The following is a 20409-nucleotide window of genomic DNA, read 5'->3' as shown; positions in this document are numbered from 1 at the left end:
TCCATTGTATTCCCAAACACTGGGAGCCTCCCCCCTACCATACACACAAAAATTGTTGAATGTTGTTGAAGGCTAGTCACTTAAGTGATTTTCATTTATCCCACGAAAATCTTAGAAGAAGAGGATTAATGTTCCCATTTAACAGATGGGGAAAGTAGGCACAGATTAACTTGCCCAAGGTCATACAGTTGGAAGTGGCACCATCAGATTGTCAGACATTTTTTCTTTTTTTAATTGAAGTATATAGTTGATTTACAATGTTGTGTTAGTTTCTGGTGTACAGCATAGTGTTTCAGTCATTTATATATGTGTTCTTTTTCATATTCATTTTCATTATAGGTTCTTACAAGATATAGTTCCTTGCACTATACCATAGGACCGTGTTATTTATCTATTCTTTATATAGTAGTTTGTATCTTCTAATCGATCCCAAACTCCTAATTTATCCCTCCCCCCTTACCCTTTGATAACCGTAAATTTGTTTTCTATGTCTGTGAGTCTCTTTCTGTTTTATAAAAAGTTCATTTGTCTCCTTTTTTTAGATCCCACATATAAGTGATATTATGTGATATTTGTCCTTCTCTCTCTGTTGTTGAAAATGGCATTATTTCATTCTTTCTTATGGCTGAGTAGTATTCCATTGTGTATATATACCACAACTTCTTTATCTAATCATGTGTTGATGGACATTTAGGTTGCTTTCATGTCTTAGCTATTATATTAAATGATGCTGCTATGAACATTGAGGTGTATGTATCTTTTTGAATTAGAGTTTCCTCTGGATATACACCCAGGAGTGGGATTGCTGAGTCAGATGGTAAGCCTATTTTTAGTTTTTTAAGGAATCTCCATACTGTTTTCCTTAGTGGCTGCACCAAATTACATTACCGCCAATAGTGTGGGAGGGTTCCATTTTCTCCACAACCTCTCCAGCATTCATTGTTTGTGGACTTTTGAATGATGGCCATTCTGACTGGTGTGAGGGGCTACCTTATTGTAGTTTTGATTTGTATTTCTCTGATAATTAGCAATATTGAGCTTTTCATGTGCCTATGGGCCATCAGTATGTCTTCATTGGAGAAATGTCTGTTTAGGTCCTCTGCCCATTTTTTCATTGGGTTTTTGTTGTTATTGTTGTTTTTGAGTTGTATGAGCTGTTTGTATATTCTGGAAGTTAAGCCCTTGTCAGTCGCATCATTTGCAAATATTTTTTTCCTAGTCTATAGGTTGTCTTTTCATTTTGTTTATCTTCCTTTGCTGTGCAAAAGCTTATAAGTGTAACTAGGTCCCATTTGTTTATTTTTACTTTTATTTCTATTGCATTCGGAGACTGACCTAAGAAAACATTGGTACAATTTATGTCAGAGAATGTTTTGCCTATGTTCTCTTTTTAGGAATTTTATGTTGTCCTGTCTTATGTTTAAGTCTTTAAGCCATTTTGAGTTTATTTTTCTATATAGTGTGAGAGAGTGTTCTAACTTCATTGATTTACACGTGGCTGTCTAGCTTTCCTAACACCACTTGCTGAAGAGACTCTCTTTTCTCCATTGTACATTCTTGATTTCTTTATCGATGATTAATTGACCATAGATCTGTGGGATTATTTCTGGGCTCTCTATTCTGTTCCATTGATCCATATGTCTGTTTTTGTGACAGTACCACACTGTTGATTACTGTTGCTCTGTAGTATTGTCTGAAGTCTGGGAGGATTATTTCTCCAGCCTTGTTCTTTTTCTTCAGTAATGCTTTGGCAATTCTGGATCTTTCAGATTGCCAGATTTTAATGTCTATATCTTTAACTCCTAGTCGGAGTTAAATGAGAGAAGTAGAACCACTAAGAATGACATAGAGTAAGGGATTTGTTTTAAGGATTGGATCTTGAATGAGTGACTGTTGGAGCTCATTCAATGCTCTACCTAACTAGGACTTTTGCTGCTGCATCTGGTGCTGGGGCTTGCAGTCTGCAGGGCAGGTAGTCAGGGAGGAAAGATGGCCACGTAGTGGGAGAGAGCAGTGACAGACTGGAGCCTGTGGGCACCAGCAGGAATCCTCCAGGACAGACTGGAACCCACACTGGTACCCCCCTCCCTCCAAGCCTCCCACTTCCATGCAAGAATGACTTCCAGTAGCAGTAGGCATCTTTGCCAGGGGTAGACAAGCACCTGGCCCAGGAGTCACAGAAGCTGAAGGAGGAGATCTGGGCAGATCTGGAGGAGCTGTGGGCCCAGCTGCTACACCAGCCAGGTGAGCCAGCAGAGAAGCCTGAGCTGCAACAGCTCTGCTGCCCTGATCTTCTGAGCACAGAAAGGCTAGATGCTTCATTCCCACCTTCCAAGTCTTAGGCAAAGCATCCCTTGTGGCCAAAGCGATCCAGAACTATGTAGGGAAAGGAACTCTGGATAGCACGGCTCCAGCTTAACTTAGGCACAACATAAATCTACTTCACGCCCTTCCTCCTTGCTTTACTGTTACAAGTTACAAAAGGTTTCCATTTCTGGAAATCCAGTTTTTGTAACATTAATATACTACACAACATTATGCAGTATATCAATGCCCTCAGTAATTATTTTCATGCCAATTGCTTCTCATAATTCTGAAGCAGGGAATGGGCTTGCCTAGGTCAGCTATCTGATCTCACGTTGAGTTTTTCTGGGAACTCCCTCAAAAAAAAAAAAAAAAAAAAAAAAAAAAAAAAAAAAAAAAAAGCTGTACTTGGAGTGGCTGTCCCGGCTGAAGGGGCTCTCCCAAAGCGGTTCTATATGTTCTCCAGAATGGAATGTGCTAATTCTTGATTTACTCAAAGAGGAACATGTGCTCACAGCACTGCAGTCAGTAATTTGGAATTGTTACAATCTAGACGGTTGTAACATGCACTTGTCTTTTCTGTGCATTAGTTATTCACTTCAAATATATGCACCTCTTTTTCCCTTTGAGGAACCAGCCCCTCCTCTACTCTTTTAGTCCATCTGGTTTAGGAGCAGGTGTCTCCACCTTCACTCTGGAAGTGAGCAGGTAAACAAGACCACTCATCAGCCCTCGTCCATCTTCCCCAGAGAATGATCACCTAAGATCATAAAACTGGTAGTTTCACACTTTCAATGAAACTCCAGAAAATAAATTGTTAGCAGTATTTATCTGATACCCATATTCTAGCTATCTAGCTAGATAATAAAATCTGGACTATTTAGGGGCACAGATCAAGGAAACAATTATAAAACTTAAGTTTCAATATTTCTGTTGATTCTGGAAAGGGGAAACTGAAATAACTCTTCCACAGTCTGAAAATTATTCCTAATAGGAGTCAAATAAAGGCCTAGCCCAGCAAAAGCTCAGAACTCTTAAAGGTTTGAGTCCTATTTGTTTGTTTGTTAGATTGTATTTTGGGCCTTGAGAGTTTGCTTTCAATGTTCTGATATTGTGATTTATAATAATAAATATATATTTGGTCTTCATTAAGTTTTTGGCACAGAGCTCCTAAAATCCTTGGAATTTGCTAAGTGATCAGAGCATAATGATGTCTCTTATATAAAAAGGAGATGACTTTTGCACATAAGGATAGGGACTGGTTGACATGAGAGCCAACCATCTGATTAGAGAGTTGGGTCAGGGGAAGGGAGAGGGGCTGGGGTTTGAATCAGTTGCCAATGGCCAGTGATTTAATCAATCATGCCTATGTAGTGACTTCCATAAAAAACCCCAAATGAGGGGGTTTACAGGGATGCTGGGTTGGTGGAGATTTGGGAAGAGAGGCTCATCTGGAGAGCAGGGCAGCTCAGAGATGTTCCCACATACCTTGCTCTCTGCATCTCTTCCATCTGGCTGTTCCTGAGTTATAATCTTTTATAATAAATTGGTAAGTAAAATATTTCTCTGAGTTCCGTGAGCCATTCCAGCAAATTAACTGAACCCAAGGAAGGGACTCTGGAAAACTTTAATCTATAGCCGGTTAGTCAGAAGTTCAGGATTTGCTATTACCAGCTGAAGGTGGGTGGGAGGATAACAGGACCAGGGGCCAGGCTTGTAGGACTGAACATGTAACCTCATCATCTAACACTACCCTGGGTAGATAGTGTTGGCTTAAAACAGTAATACAGCTGGTTATTTTACCAGCAAAATGGGTTTATTCAAGAAACAGCACAGAATTGCAATTCACAACATGAAATCTATGGAGAACTAAGGCAAGTCCAGAGAACAAAGGAGACAACAATTCCTTCATAGAGGAGAAGGGGGAGTTGGGAGGAGCTGTTATAAGCAAAGAGTCCATTGGTGGAAATTGGGAGTTTAAAGTGTAGTGGCTTTTTATTGGCTGAGTTGTGATAGTCTCTGGGCAGTGCCCCAGCAAGGAAAAATTCTTCCTTCCTCCTGCTGGGTTGTAAAATAGCAGCCTTCTTCCTGTTGGACATGAAAGGTATGTCTCTTGCTCTTAGTAATGCAGTTGGGGCTGAGTATCAATATATTATACATGATGAGCAATATAGTAAATTGCTAAAATCTAAGTCCATGGAGCCAGATTGCCCAAATTTAAACTCTGGTTCTGTCACTTACTGTTTAGCTTTGAGCATGTTTCCTAACCTCTCTGTGTTTTCACGTCTTTATCTGTAAAGTGAATTAATCATGGTACCAAACATAGATTTGTAGGTATCTTATAGAGTTGCATATATTAAATGAGAGTTACTATGTGCAAAGAGCTTATAACAAAACAGTGCCTGGCATATTGTTCTTTGGGGAAGTCACAGAGATAAACAACCACTCAGTGACCATTTTGGTGTGTATTATAAGTAGGAAATTGCCGGCTATTATGAGACAGACCAACAGAAGGTGCTAATCAGGTTGGGGTGGGCATGAGTGGAGGTCAGAGAAGGCTTCTTCAAGATATGTCTGTTTAAGCTGAAACCTAAAGGATGGAGAAATGGAGGGCCCAGACAGAATAGTATGTTTTATTTTATATACTGATATCATTTTTATTACATTTGTTCACACACATTATAAACATGTTGGGATATACTTTTACACATTATATACTGTCGTATTTTCTATCCATTTCCAGCATCCCCACTCTCCAAACAACTCTAATAACTGTTCCCCATCTAAAGGGGTTCTGAACACCTAATTTCAATGTGGGGTCATGGGGTTTCTCCCCCTGCGACAAGCAATTCACTGGACACAAACTGGGTGTCTTACATAGAACATAAACTCTGTCAAAGTGAAGGGTATGTTTCTCTTTTCCACCATGGTATTCACAGTGCTTAGCATATTCTTAGATGGTCAATAAATTATTATTGACAGACTGAATGAATCAATTAGTCAATCATGAGAAGACAAAAGGATTTATTTTGGGTGTCATCTGAGTATATTCATAATTTGATTTTGTGGAGGTCATTGTTGAATGGACATGATTTAGGCTGATTTAGACTGTTTTCAATATCCTTCCTAGAGTAACAATCATAAATTGGCAAGTGTGTACTGAGCACTGACCTAGATGCCGTGGGGGACACAGCTCACTCTAGTTGGGGTATCTTCCTGGACTAAATTAAATACTACACTTGTACAGATTTTTCCTGACGGTGGTCCTCAACTGGTTTGTCAGGACACACTGAACTTTGATCCGATTAAACTTTCATTTTGCTCCACTGTCACTAGACAGATAAAATGTTGAGGCAATAAGGTTGTGCTATGCAGTGTGGAATGTGGTCCAAACCACTGCAGATAAGATATAAGAAGTAGAAAATAATATCAAGCCAGCTCCCAAGAAAGACCACACGTTTCTTAGAATATATGTGATTCTTCAGAGGAGAACTCTGACTCTTCTAGAATGTAAGCTACATAAGGGTAGGGATTTGGCCTGTTTTATTCACAGTTGTATTTCCTAGGAGATATCACAGTGCCTGGCCCAGGGTCCACAATAAATAACTGATAAAGAAAAGAATAAATGAATTAAAGAGAGGAAGAAAGGAAGGAAGGAAGGAAGGGAGGAAGGGAGAGGACAGGGCAGAGCAGCAAGCAGGTTTACCCCCACAATGACGCAGCACTGAAGAGGGACCATGGGAACAGAGATAATGGTGGTTGCTTCTGCAGTTATGGCTCTAGATTGTTATACTACTTTTCCAAGAGCTATGTTGTGCTTTTTGATGACTTACATAGTATTTTTCATTCCTTTCTTTCTGTGTGCCATTAAAAATTCTAGAATTCAGAAGTTTATCCCAAACACAAACCCTTTCTAAATCTCCCAAAGGAATATTAATCTATTTACAGTCATACATCTGAGATAAAAGAACTGTTCTGCTTAGCTTTTGATAAACAGCTTGCATAACAAATAGAAAACACAATCACCATCCCTAGAGAAATGCTTATTAAAAAGCTGTACAGTTCTAAAAAATAAAAGAACCAACCAAAAAAAAAAATGTACAGTACAGACTACAGAGTTCTTGTTTTAGAGTGCTTGAGTTGAACTGTATTCTTTAAACTTCTGGGTCCCACTGTTTAGATATCACTCTGTGGTTGTCTAGGAGAAGGACAGAATCTTGGACCTTAATGGAAACCATCTAGCTTTTCACTGACAACTTTCATATCCCTGACTAAAAATAGTAATCTTTTGATTCTACAACATGTAAAGTCACTTCCTTCTATTATTTTTATCAAGAACTAACAAATCCAGTTTTGGTGGAGGTGGAGATCTGATTTGGGGGAGCTAGTTTGCAGGAGGTAGGTGAAGGGCTGAGGGAGGAGAGCCATGCTTGGTAAATACCCAGCCCCTCTCAGATATAAGGAAGCAGCAGGCAGTGGAAAGAATCACTGAGTGCCATTAGCCTGAGACATCATATTCTACATGTGAAGTTTCATGAAAACTTGTCTTTCTTTTGAAGACAATTTTTTAAGAGCAGTTGTAGGTTTACAATAAAATTGAGAAGAAAGAGGTACAGAGATTTCCCATATAATCACTGCCCCTATAGGGGAGAGCCTCCCCATTATCAACATCATTCACCAGAACAGTAAATTTTCCACCAAGGATGAACCTACATTGACATATTATAAATACCTAATCACTCATGGTTTACCTAAGGGTTCACTTTTGGTATTGTACATTCTGTGGGTTTGAACAAATGTGTAATGACATGTATCCATCATTATAATATCATACAGAGTCTTTTCACTGCCCTAAAACCCTGTATGTTCTGCCTATTCATCCCCTGCCCCTCCAACCCCACCCTGGCAACTACTGGTCTTTTTATTGTCTCCATAATTTTGCCTTTCCCAGAGTGTCAAATAGTTGCAATCATATACTATGTAGCCTTTTCAGATTGGCTTCTTTCTCTTACTAATATGCGTTTAAGTTTCATCCATGTCTTTACAGCTAGCTAGCTCATTTCTTTTTAGCACTGGATAGCATTCCACTGTTTGGATGCACTACAGTCTCTCCATTCACTTACTGAAGGACATGTTGGTTGCTTCCAAGCTTTGGCAATTATAAATAAAGCTGGTATGAACATCTTTGTGCAGTTTTTTGTGTGTGGCCATAATTTTCAACTCATCTGGGTAAATACCAAGGAGCAAGATTGCTGAATTATATGATAAGAATATGTTTAGTTTTGTAAGAAAACACCAGACTGTCTTCCAAGTGTCTGTACTATTTTGCTTTCCCACCAGCAATGTTATGAGAGTTCCACATCCTCATCAGTATCTGGTGTTACCAGTGTTCCCGATTTTGGCCACTCTGATAGGTGTGTAGTGGTATCTCATTGTTTTAATTTGCATTTCCCTGATGACTTACCACGTGCAGCATCTTTTAATATGCTTATTTGCCATCTAAAGTTCTTCTTTTGTGAAGAGTCTGTTACGATCTTTGGCCCATTTTAAAATCAGGTTGTTTGCTTTCTTATTGTTGACTTTTAACAGTTCTTTGTATATTTACTATAACAGTCCTATATCAGATTGTCTTTTGCAACTAGTTTTTCCCCAGCCTGTGGTTTGTCATCTAATTCTCTCAATATTGCCTTTTTGCTGAGCAGAAGTTTTTCATTTTAATGAAGTCCAGCTCATCAAATTTTTTTTCATGATTTATATCTTTGGTGGTGTTGTTGAGGAGGAAGAAATTTCCCTCTACCCTTCTAGCTTCTTCTGGCTGGTCTAAGAATTAAACTGACATGAGACAGATTAATGGGAGAAAATCAAACTAAAGTTTAGTAATGTGTATACGTGGGAGAGACAGACAAACTAAGTAACTTGCCAAAATGGCTTAAGCCTTGACCTCAAATACCATCCTCAGCTAAAGACAAAAGAGGATGTTGAGGGTGGGGAGAGTGAGTTATGGGAGATTGCTAACATTGATCTGTTTGTTTAGTCTTTTACCAGTACCTCACTGTCTTGACTGCTGTAGCTTTATAGTAAGTCTTGAAGTTGGATAGTGTCAGTCTTTGTTCTTCTTTAACTAATTGTGTTGGCTATTCTGGGTCTTTTGCCTCTCCAAATAAACTTTATAATCAGTTTATTTATATCTGTAAAATAACTTGCTGGGATTTTAATTGGGATTGAATCTACGGATCAAGTTGGGAAGAACTGACATCCTGACAATACTGAGTCTTCCTATACATGAACACAGAGTATCTCTCCATTTATTTAGTTCCTCTTTGATTTTGGGCACCAGAGTTTTATAGTTTTCCTCATATAGATCTTGTACATATTTTGTTAGATTTACACCTAAGTATTTCTTTTTTGGGGACTGCTAATGTAAATGGTGCTGTGTTTTTAATTTTAGATTTCACCTGTTAGTATATAGGAAAGCATTTGCCTTTTATATACTAGCCTTGTATCCTGCAACTTTGCTATAATCACTTATTAGTTCTGGGAGGTGTTTTTGTTTGTTTTGGCAATTCTTTCAGATCTTCTACATAGATGATCATGTCATCTGTGAACAGAGACAGTTTTATATCTTCCTTCCCAATTGTATTTATTTTCTTTCTTTCTTTCTTTTTTTCCTTATTCTATTCCAAGGACATCAAATACGATGTTGAAAGGAGTAGTAAGAGGGGATAGCCTTGCTTTGTTCCTACGCTTGGTAGGAAAGCTTCAAGTCTCTCACCATTCAGTATGGTGTTAGCTGTAGGTTTTTTATAGATAGCCTGTCAATTTGAGAAAGTTCTCTTCTGTTTCTAGTTAACTGAGAGTTTTTATCAAGTATGAGTGTTGGATTTTCTCAAATGCATTTTCTGCATCTATTGCTATGATCACGTGGTATTTCTTTATTTCTAGTCTGTTGATGTGAATGGATTACATTATTTGATTTTCAAATATTGAATCAGCCTTGTATGCTTGGGATGAATCCAACTTGGTCATGATATGTAATTCTTTTTATACTTTTTTGGCTTCAATCTGCTAATATTTTGTTGAGGATTTTTGCATCTATGTCAATGAGAGATATTGATCTGTAGTTTTCTTTTCTTGTATTTGTCTGATTTTAGTATAAGAGTAATTCTGGCCTCATAGAATGAGTTAGGATGTATTCCCTCTGCCTCTGTCCTCTGAAAGAGATTGTGGAGAATTAGTAAAATTTCTTCCTTAAACATTAAATTCACCAGTGAACCCATCTGGGTCTGGCACTTTCTGTTTTTAGAAGGTTATTAATTATTAATCAATTTCTTTAACAGATACAGGCAAAACCTTGTCTTTTTTAAAAAAGAAATTTAAATGTGAATTTGTAGAAAATTGGTAAGATGCTAATATTGTTGTCTAATAGAGATACAAATAATTTTTGTCCCATACAGATGAAAATGACTTCTGCTTTTAGAGAAGATAGCACCAAAGGTTATAGTTTATTGCTCTGTAGGACATTAATCAGATTTATAGCTAATTTGGCAATAATTTAGAATGATTTCGGTATTCTTTTTTTCTTACATTGATATATATATAAAACATTATTTACCATATCTTTCTTCGAACCAGCTTTGTTTCCTGCTGACTTCCCCAATAATGAGTTAAAATAAAAACTTTACCTGTTTACTCTCTATTTGTATGAGAACTTTTGTTAATATTTTGAAGTTATACCTTCAACATTTTATAGGAATACAGCTTGACCAAATGTTTTAAATTGCATGTGTAAGAACTGTTCCTAAGGAGATAAGGATATGCTCAAAAGATTTAGCTCTAAGACCATTTACTGTGTATAATAGTGAAATATCAGAAACAAATGTACAACATTAGGAGACAGATTAATACCTAAATTTGTTTTAAGAAAGATTGTTTCTGAGTAAGTAGAGTGAGTCTTGTTCATATTTTCTTTCTTTCTTTTGGAAGAAGGAAAAAGCAAACTTGCAGGTCACAAAGTCTAGTTACACTGGTCTTCCTGTTCTTGTTGACATCTATTGAGGTATTTAGTCCCTGACCATAGTCTTCCCTTCTGTTCCAATACCACTATCTCAGGGAATTTCAGAGTCCTTGGACAGAATCACCTATCACCCTAGCTTTTTAAATTCCTTAATATCCCTTTTCCAGTGACCTTCTTCACTTCTGTAATTCACTCCAAAGAAATTTTAGATCCTTTCTTCATTCAGAACTGTTTATCCCTGACATTTCTGTGCTTTTTGCTCTGTTTTGCTTTTAGATGAAAAATGCCTTCATTGTTTTTCTGATTAAAAGAGGTAACACATGTTTACTGCAAATTTTTTTCAGAAAACATAGAAGGATTTAAAAAAGAAAAAACCTTGCAACTCAGAACTTACCACTCAGCATTTTGTAACCCTTTAAACTTTTTGCTAGGAATAATTTTTTTGTTTGTTTGCTTTCCAAAATGGAAATTTACAATTCATTTTACTTTTATAATCTGCTTTTTGCCATTCAATGACTTATCTTTCCAATTCAACAAATACAGATCTACATCATAATTACTATGGCTGAAAAATAATTTATTATATGGCTATAATATTCTTTACTTAACCCAGGATGTCTCAGCCTCAGCACCAGAATCTGGGGCTGGATAATTCTTTGTTGTGGGAGCTGTGCTGTCATTGTGGGATGTTTAGCAGCATTTGTGCCCTCTACCCACTATGAGCCAGTGGTTCCACCCTCCCCAGTCATGGCAATCAAAAATATTTCCACCTATTGCCAGATGTCTCCTGTTGGCAATATTAACCTCCACCGATTGAGAACCAGTTGAGAACCACTGATATAATTAACCTGCGTTGTTTGTTTATCTACTTTGTCACAATTAGAAAGTGTTGCTTATAAAGATCCTAAAGTATATAAACTCAGCACTTCTCCAAATTACTTCTATAGCTTAAATTTTTAGCAAGGAAAAGTGTATTTTAAATTTTGATGTCTATTCCCAGATTTCCTCCAGAAAAGCTGTATCAATTTATAATTCCATTAAAATAGCAGAAATGTCATTTCCCCAGAACTTGTGCATTTCTAGGTATTATCAATCTTTTTAATCTTTCATGGTGGTAAGTAAAACAAAATATTACTTTGCCCTTTTAATTTGTAATTCTTTGATTGCTAACCAGGTTGGTAAATTTTACTATGTTTATTGGCCATTTGTATTATTGCTTTTATGAACTGCCTATTAATGTCCTTGCCCATTCTTGGTTTTGTAAGAGCTATTAATTCTTTCGGTGTATAATTTTTCTGGTAACCTTTATGCTGAGTTTTCCTATATAGAAGGTATACATTTTTATGATGTTATTTTCCTTCTGTCTTTTATTATGGTTAGAAAATCACCTCTAAAGTCTTAGACTTAAGTGTTTTAGTCTATTAGGCCAATCTGTTATTCCTCCGTGTTTCACACTCTTAACACTAAACCTTTCTGACCTCTACTTAGGAATCATCTGGAAATCTTATTAAAATGCATGTTCTGCTTTGGTAGGTTTAGGGGGAGACAAGGGACTCTGCAATCCAATTAGCTCCCAGGTGATGTCATTGCTGTTCCTGGACCACACTTTAAGTGGCTCAGTTCTGGATCTTCAGCCCTCAAACTCCTGCACTCCCCACCTCCATTCTCTGATTGGCTCTCTCCTGAATTTGCTTCCCTTCCTACCTAGTGTGAATCCCATGGGCAGTAATTTCAATTATGCCTTAGCCCTTTGTTTATCTGGAATAAGAACCCTGGCAATCTCCATCCCTGTATTGACACTGCCAATACTTTCTCCAGTCTCCAGTCACAGAACCACTGAAAGAAATTATGTAACTACCACCCTGTGACAAATGTATGATTTCCAAAATCAGATCAGAAATCTGTCACTTTGTTCCTCATTAGTTCCCTTTCCCATTCCTTATAGGAACTTTGCCTAAATTTAATCTCCTCAACCCCATTCCCCCTCTTTTCAGGCCTCGTAGTCAAGGAACTACAATGAAAGAACCTCAGGCCATCTATTAGAAATCACATTTAGCAAAGTATAGCTGCATACATTTTTTTTAAATCCACTCAACAACCCAAGTGTCATATTAAGATTTTCCAACTCTTAGAAAATTCTACTTAAAGACTTATGAATTAAAGTAGACCATTTATTTAATAAACACCTCCCAGAGTTCTCACAATATGCCTGCCAACTGTATTTAGGTAGGTACAATTACCATATCCATTTTACAGACTAGGAAACTAAGGCACAATGAGTTGACATAACCAGTGAGTGTCAGAGCAAGGACCCGGACCCAGATCATGTGACAGTATAATCATAGACCTTAAACCTCTTTACTCTCTACCTGGAGATCACAGGGAGCCTCGGGTTCTTAAAAGCTGAATCCCACAATAGTATGTGTATTAGAAACAAATAAGAGGCAGGTAATCATTAGAGGTTCTCAACTCTTGAAGGTACATTTCATTCACTCAAGGGTTTTTTGTTGTTGTTGTTGTTTTTTTTGTTTGTTTTTTTTTGTTTTTTTTTTTTTTTAATATCCTTTTCCTGAGCCACATGGCGAGAAATTTTGTTCCATCAGTCTGGGGTGGGGCCCTGGCGCTACAATTTTTAATTAATTAAAAAGAAATTTTACGCCCAAATCAGTGCTTTTCAAACTTTTCATATTCACTGGACCCTTCGCACAAGTCTCCCATTATTCTGATAGGTAATGTGTGACAGGTGAGTGCGGTCTTGGTCCGTGCCATAAACCTCAGGTTTCGGTGAAGTCCTTGTTATCATTAGTGCAAACACAGACCACCTGGTCCTTTCACAAAGAAGCACTTTAGGAAGAGACAACTGAAATTGGCCTAGAGTACTGGTGGAGGGAGCGTTGACTTTCCAATAATGGCTCTGCTCCCTTTTTCCATGTGATTTCCACATTTCCAGCGTTAAATTTAACTCTGATTTAGTCACATCTCACACACTATATAAGTTTGTCGGAAATTTTCCTGGACTCCACACCTGATAGCCTTTAAAACTTCTACATACACGTTCTTAAACGCCAGGCGACTTCAGAGCAGGACTGGGGCGCCTGGCGCGGCTGGGAGCGCGGCCCTGGGGACTCCGGCCGGCACGAAAGAGCGTAAGAACCCGCGCGGGACTCCGGGCGCATCGTGGGGCTCCTGGTGGGGCTCCAGGTGGAGCTCCAGGTGAGCCCGGGGCGCGCCCGCCCGCACCACCCAACGCGAGAAGCCGTCCGAGACTTTAACGTCTCCAAACTCGCAGCAGCGGGAGCCTCATGCCCCCTTGGCGGAGCCTCCTGAAACCCGTCAGCGGCCGGAGCCGTTGCCGAGATGAGGACACTTCCAACCTGGGGAGCCAGCAAAAACTAAGGCCACGCAAGGCAACTAGGTTCCCAGACCTCTCCCCGGCGACCCGGGAACCCAGCGCAGCGCGGGCACGGGTTCGCCCAGGTGCAAAGGAGGCAGCGGCGCCCGGGCGGCCCGGCTCGGCCCCGCCCAGGAGGGACCCGCGCGGCGCCTGAGTGGGCCTGGAGGGACGTCAGTCAGGAGCCGAGGGCGAGACCCGGGCGCGCCCGCCCCCTGGCTGGACTATAATGTGGCCCCCGCCGGGCTGCAGCCGCCGGGCGGCGGTGGGCGCCTAGGCAGAGGTGAGGCTGGGGGCGCGTGGGGACAGGCGCAGCTGCACAGCTGCCCGGTGGCAGAGGGTGGCGGAGACTCCGAGAAGAGAAGAGGGAGGAATAGAGGGTGGGCGGCGGGATAGAGGGCACCCGAGGCTCCCGTGCTCCGGTTGCGCTAACTCCCTAAGGTGTTACTTCCAACTTTTACCTCCTTAGGAAGCCAGGGAGGGTTAGCGTCAGGAGACCTGAGACTAGAGAGCTGAGCCGGAACTAGTAACGTCCACACCCACCCTACCCCTTCCCTTATCTGCTCTCAGCTTTATTATTGTTTTTATTCATCTCTAGAACATGGACTGCGCCCGCCTATGGCTAGGGCTGCTGCTGCCTGTGGTAGCTGCGCTGGACTTCATCTACCACCACCAGGGACAGATGGAAGCATTTCTGAAGAATGTTGCCCAAAACTACAGTTCTGTCACTCACTTGCACAGTATCGGGAAATCTGTGAAAGGTAGGATCCGCTCGTGTACTTTCCCAAGCCCCTAGTCCTCGCTTTAAATTCATTTAAATTCATTAAATATGCCTTAGCTTCCAGTCTCCTCTCTATGAAGCTACTGAGAGGGCTCCAAGCAGATCCGTCAGTGCCTGGCAGTGTTAGCTGATTTTGGCTTTTGTGTGTTGTGTTGTGTCAGGGAAGTAGTAGAAAACCTGAATTTCGCTCAACATCTCCGCTGTCATTCGGTGTCGTTGGGTGTTCTGCGTTAATGGCGTTCTGTATTTTTGGATCTTGCAGATGTTGGTTTCCTGGGATGTATATTTTAGTTTTTAGTTGTCTAGATAAACTTCTGCCAAAGAGTCTGTTTATCCGTCTCAGGTTTCCCTTTTTGTTGGCTTCTTTAAACATGATTTGGACTGTTAACCTTTCTTCAAGTCTCTTTTAAACTAAAATAGTGCAATTCTGTTGGTGAGATTTCAGTGTCATGTATAATTAGCCCTATGACTTAAAGTTATGCAAAAAAGTGGCTGGGGTGCTGATAAAAAGGCTAGTTCTTTCTACATTTTTACTTGTATTTCGGGGAGGTAATTAGGCTTGTTTATTTGTTTAATGGAGGTACTGGGGATTGAACCCAAGGCCTTGTGCATGTTAAGCACCTGTTCTATCACTGAGCTATACCCTCCCCACAAGGCTGTTTTTAAAGTTACCTATTTGAATAAGGTAATTGCTGGGTAATAAGTGTATGATAGCAGTGAATGGTACTGCTCCTAGCACTTCCACTCTCATCATTTAATTGCTTATTGTTTTAATGTAGAAACAATATATTAAGTATAAATATATAACTATATATTACATTAAGTGTTCTCATTTTAATAGATAGGGAAATTGAATCATAGAGAAATAAAGTATTTTGCCCAAGATCACCCAGATGGTGAGTTTTAGAACCAGGACTGGAACTCAAATCGCTCTACTTCAAGAGTTAGACATTTGGGGACAAGGCAAATAATTTCACCGGTTATTTTTACTTTCTTAATCTTTTATTATATTAGTAGTCTCCAAAGAGATTACCAGATACCTTAATGCTTAAATCATAAGTTTTGTCAAGTTTATGCCATTTGGATCTCAATTCTTTTAAGGTGTGTTCAAATCTCACCTGGATTTTGGCTCTAAGCTTTTCACACAATTGGGAGTCTCTTAATTATCATATTCTTAAGTAATTATTTCCCCTCAAAATTTAAGGGTATGTTTTTTGTATTAAAGAAGTATTACATAAATTGACTTATGTGCAATGCAACATAAAAATCCTGGTCTTATGTGTGTAATGGTATCTTTGTTTTCAAACATTGCCAAAGAGTTGGTGCCAGAATTACTCTGTATTGCTGTATAATCCAAAATTACAGAGGCTGAATGTATGAGAAATCATATCTTGAATCAGCATATATATTCAACCTTTTCATTCTCCCTAGGGCTAGAGAAGAGCAATTAAAAAGATCTAAGAATACTAATTATATTAGTAAAGGAAATACAGAGCACAACTAGCTTGAGTTATTGTTCAGTCATCATTTAAACCACAAGATGATGCAAATGTTGTTCATTTTAAGGACTAAACGATTTGGTTTTAAGTTTTTATTTTTTTTTCAAGCAAAAAGGGCTTGTGAAAGAAAATTGGGGGCTGTCTTTCTTAATGTCAACCAGCTGTTTTGATCTCTCCTGCATGCTATCAGACCACAGTAATGGTCTGATAATAATGGAAGCCAGCAGGTTAATTTTTTTTTTTAACCTTGTATGCACTCTTGTGGTTAAAGGATAGAGGAGTTATCACGTAAAAAATAAAATCTGGCAATAGTGGTCAAATGTTTGTCTTGTGTGTGTTCTGAATAATTGACCTTGATTAAGAAAAATCCCAAATCTGCTATTAGAGTCCAAGTTGTTGGTTGAACTACACACTAGTAACTGGAAGTCAGGTGCCAATCTATCCCTGCGTGGTGGCTCAAGCATTGGAAGATGGTGCTCCCTTGTTGGCACTCTTTTCACTAGATAGTTTTCCCTGGCCGTCCTGCCCTCTGATGTTTGGCGAACAAGATTCACTGTATGTGTTATTTTTCTTTCTCTCTCTCTCTTTCTCTCTCTCTTTCTCTTTCTCTCTCTGTTGTGTGAGCACGGGCAATCTACCTAGAAGGGAAAATACTATTCCTACCTAACCAAATACCTTTTTAATTTTATAAATGCATATCACATTTATTTTCATTGCTGTAATCATGGATTCTGTCCCACTTTTCCCCCCAGTTTACATGATTTCATTATGTATTTCCATGAATTGAAAATTCTGCAGATGAGACTTGGTTGCTATGTAGCATCTTATCCTCTTGATCGTGTGAATTTCTTAGTCGTTCACCTATTTGAGGCATCTGCATAGTTTCTGATGGTTTCTGTTATAAACAGTGATGCTAAAAAGCCATTGAGACATGTCATGATAATGGCCTTCTATTTTAACTGGTGATTTGTTTCCAGTTTCTGATTTTCAAATGTTTGAAACCCACACAAAAGTTGAGCACATATATACCTTTCACCTAGATTCAGCCATAGTTGACTGACCATATTTCACTTGAGACTTTTGGAGGAAACCCCACCACCTAATGACAGAGTACAGACATCTAAGGGCAATAGTAGCAACTCAAATAAGAACTGACAGCTGAGTTGAGAAATGTCAGAAAAGGTACAATGTTCATTGATCCATTCCTCCATTTGGTTAAGGGAGGGCCTCCTTCCCTCCATTTTTTTTTTCTTTTAACTCCTAAGTCCCTTTGTCTCACATGTTCCTGGGACATCCTCAGTAATTTATTTCTGTTTGTTTAATTGATTGGACATTTGCTGAGGGAAAGCCATGTGAAGCAAGCAAAAATGTGCCTCATTTATGCCCTGTCATCAAGTAGCTCCCTTTAAAATACAAGTGTATATATTGTAGATTTCCCCAGCTCTTCTCTCCATGTCCCCCAAAATAGTTTTAGGACTATTTTAAATGAGATTTCCCACATGTCTGTTTTAAGAATCTTGTCTTTCCTCCTAAATCTAACCTTTATCTGAATAAGGAAGTTTACAAAGGCCAAGGGATAGATAATAAAATCTCTGTTACAAATTGCTTTCCATGTATTGGGTATTTGATTACATTGTTTCAATCTCAACAACTCAAAGTAGGCAGTAGCCTCATTTACAGAGCAAGTCAAATGAAGCACAGAGAAGTTAATTAAATTGCTGGACGTCGCACAGCTGATAAGTGTTAGAGGGAGGATTCAAACCCAAATTTGCATCTCTCTCAAGCACATCTTTTCCTCATTAAAGAAGCAGCTTGACACAGATATGGATGGCTACATGGAGATTGAGGTTAGTGGAGAGTTTCAGAGTCATGTTTTGGGCACACTTGATCTGAAAGTATAGCTTCTACCAAGAGTCTATAGCTGTGCTGTTCAACACAGTAGTCAGTAGCCACTTGGCTATCGAGCAGTTGAAATTAAGCTGTGCTAAAAGTGACTTTGAAGATTTAATACAAAAAAGTAAAGCAGTCCATTAATATGTTTATATTGATTCCATGGTGAAATGGTAATATTTCAGATACACAAGCTAATTAAGAAATATTTTGGATATATATATAACTGAATCATGCTGTACACCTGAAACTAACACAACATTGTAAATCAACTATACTTTAAAAAAATTTTTAAGAAATATTTTAAAATTCACCTGTTTCTTTTTACTTTTGTTAATGTGGTTGTGGTTACTAAAACATTTTAAATTACGTATATGACTTGCAGGTTGAGCTGTGCTGATCCAGACAGAAATTTGTTATTAGCAGTATTTTTTTCTGAGTACAAAGGAATGTAGAAAATTTGGAAGACACAACAAAGCACCAAGAAGAAAATTAAAATCTCACCATCCAAAGAAAAAATTAAGTAGACTTGAAAGACTGTATGTTCTGGGGGGAGGGTATATAGCTCAGTGGTACAGTGCACTGCTTGACATGCATGAGGTCCTAGGTTCAATCCCCAGCACCTCCATTTAAAAAATAAATAAACCTAATTACCCCCCCAAACAAACAAAAAGACTATGTACTGCTTTGTGTCTTTCCTCCCTCCCATTGAGCCAGATATCTTATTTGTCCATGCAAACATGTTATTTCTAACACTTGATATTTTTATGCCTGCTTTGTGTCCTATCAATGGATATACTATTGTTTATTTAACTTACACCCCACTGACATTTAAGTTTTGTTTCTAAACTTTTCCTGTTAGAAAAAATACCATAGTGAACATCTTTATAGCTAAAGCAGCAAACATTGTCAGAGCATGGGCTTTGGAAGCAAGTGCTCAAGTTTAAATTCTAGATCCTCTACTTTGTAGCAGAGTGACCCTGGGTTGTTAGAATAATTCCTAGCACACAGTAAGTACTACAGAAGTTCTGTTGTTAGGGGGTACGTTACCTGCTATTAGGGACACATTTCTAAAAAGGAAATTACTGTGTCTTAAGAAGCTTTACATATTTGATACATGTAACCAAATTGCCTTCCAAACAGAGTATATTGATTTATAATCTCCTAAGAAACATATGCTAAGAAAAAAACAACTCTTGTAAATCTGCTAGTCATAGATCAGGCATAGACCAGTAATTTGAAAGATTACTTTAGTAATTGTCAAAGGGTACAAAGTTTCAAAAAAAAAAAAAAGTTTCAAAGTTTCGATCATACAAGGTGAATATGTCCTAGAAGTCTACTGTACAGCATAGTGCCTATAGTTAACAATATTGCTTACATTACAATTTGCTAAGAGAGTAGATCTGAAGTGTTATAATAATAATGAAAGATTACTGTAGCATTAGTTTTTCATTATTGTGTTTAAAGTACAAGGGAGAATATATTTCTCATGCATTTTCCCCAAGAATTCTCACCTTCACATAGTCATTCAACAGATACTGAATCTCTGCCAGGAGTCTTCATAACATTTCAGATGCTCAAAAATCTCCCCACAATTGGCTTAGATTCCTGCCCCAAAGAGGCATGTACTGTGTTCACATACACAGATCTCTCACTGTACTACCCTTGACTAGGTAGATTTTGCCTGGTGATTTGCACTCTTAGAAAAGAACACTGTATATAAGATTTTACCACAACATTTGGTTTTCTGTCACCCTGTTGCTCAAGCATGATCATATAGCCAGTTTGCTTAAGATTCTGTATAAAATGCTTTTTGTGATATAAATATTGACCTATGGAGAACTAAACAGCAAGAAAACCGCTAAAATCTAGGAATTTCAGCTGTAATACATGTTTGTGATTTAAAGTCACATTAGGTTAGTGTAGGCCCCCGACTGTGGGAACAAAGGAACGAGCCTTGGGCCAGAATGGTAAACAAGTTATAAAAAGCTGCAGACTCAGAGGAGGTGAGAAGGCTGGTTAGCCAATGACGGGTAAGATCCCCAGACGGGGGCAACCTAAGACAGGCACAGCCGCCTGAGTCCAGGAAGAATGTTGTGAAGCAGCCGTTTCTCATATGTTCCGCCCTGATAAGTTGTAAGGCTCGCTGGTGCCAACACGAACATGATTTACCAAAACATAAAGGGTCTTCTGACCTTGAGCCAGACGCTGCCTGTTAACCATTTCCCTTGTCATTCTTCTTTGCTATATGAGACTGTGTAACTTAATAAAGCTTCAGAGTAGCCATCAGCTCTCTCCGCATACAGTGTGTATGTGTACATGATATCGCAACACCAACAGTTAGCAAGCACTTCCCCTCTTCTTTACCTTGAAATATAAAGTCCTTTTCTGAAATGTCTTACTGTTATCAGCCTTGTTTTGTAAACATCCACAGCTTCTTAAAGACACTGCCTTTTTTTTTTCTTACAAGGAGATGATTTAGATTTCCACCATACTTGTAGTATATTTTAAAAGAAGAAATTGAGACGGA

At 38.7% G+C, this 20409-nt stretch overlaps 1 protein-coding gene across 2 annotated transcripts in view; it reads left to right on the top strand.

Moving 5' to 3' along the window:
- The first annotated feature begins 4360 nt into the window (after positions 1 to 4360).
- Positions 4361 to 20409, top strand: part of CPM (carboxypeptidase M) — a 75273-nt gene continuing 59224 nt past the window's right edge. The window contains exons 1-2 of one of the 2 annotated variants that reach the window (XM_014563455.2): positions 4361 to 4408; positions 14308 to 14470. In XM_014563455.2, the coding sequence (XP_014418941.1) occupies positions 14311 to 14470 (160 nt within the window). In that variant the 5' untranslated portion in view covers positions 4361 to 4408; positions 14308 to 14310. Of the gene's footprint in view, positions 4409 to 13858; positions 13993 to 14307; positions 14471 to 20409 lie in introns of those variants that run through there. The other variant, XM_032493370.1, reaches the window with a different exon arrangement.

The sequence above is a fragment of the Camelus ferus genome, chromosome 12 (genome assembly GCF_009834535.1).
Source record: "Camelus ferus isolate YT-003-E chromosome 12, BCGSAC_Cfer_1.0, whole genome shotgun sequence".
NCBI classification, from domain to species: Eukaryota; Metazoa; Chordata; class Mammalia; order Artiodactyla; family Camelidae; genus Camelus; species Camelus ferus.
Note: the sequence above shows the minus strand (reverse complement) of the source record. Positions and strands in the feature narration are given on the sequence as shown.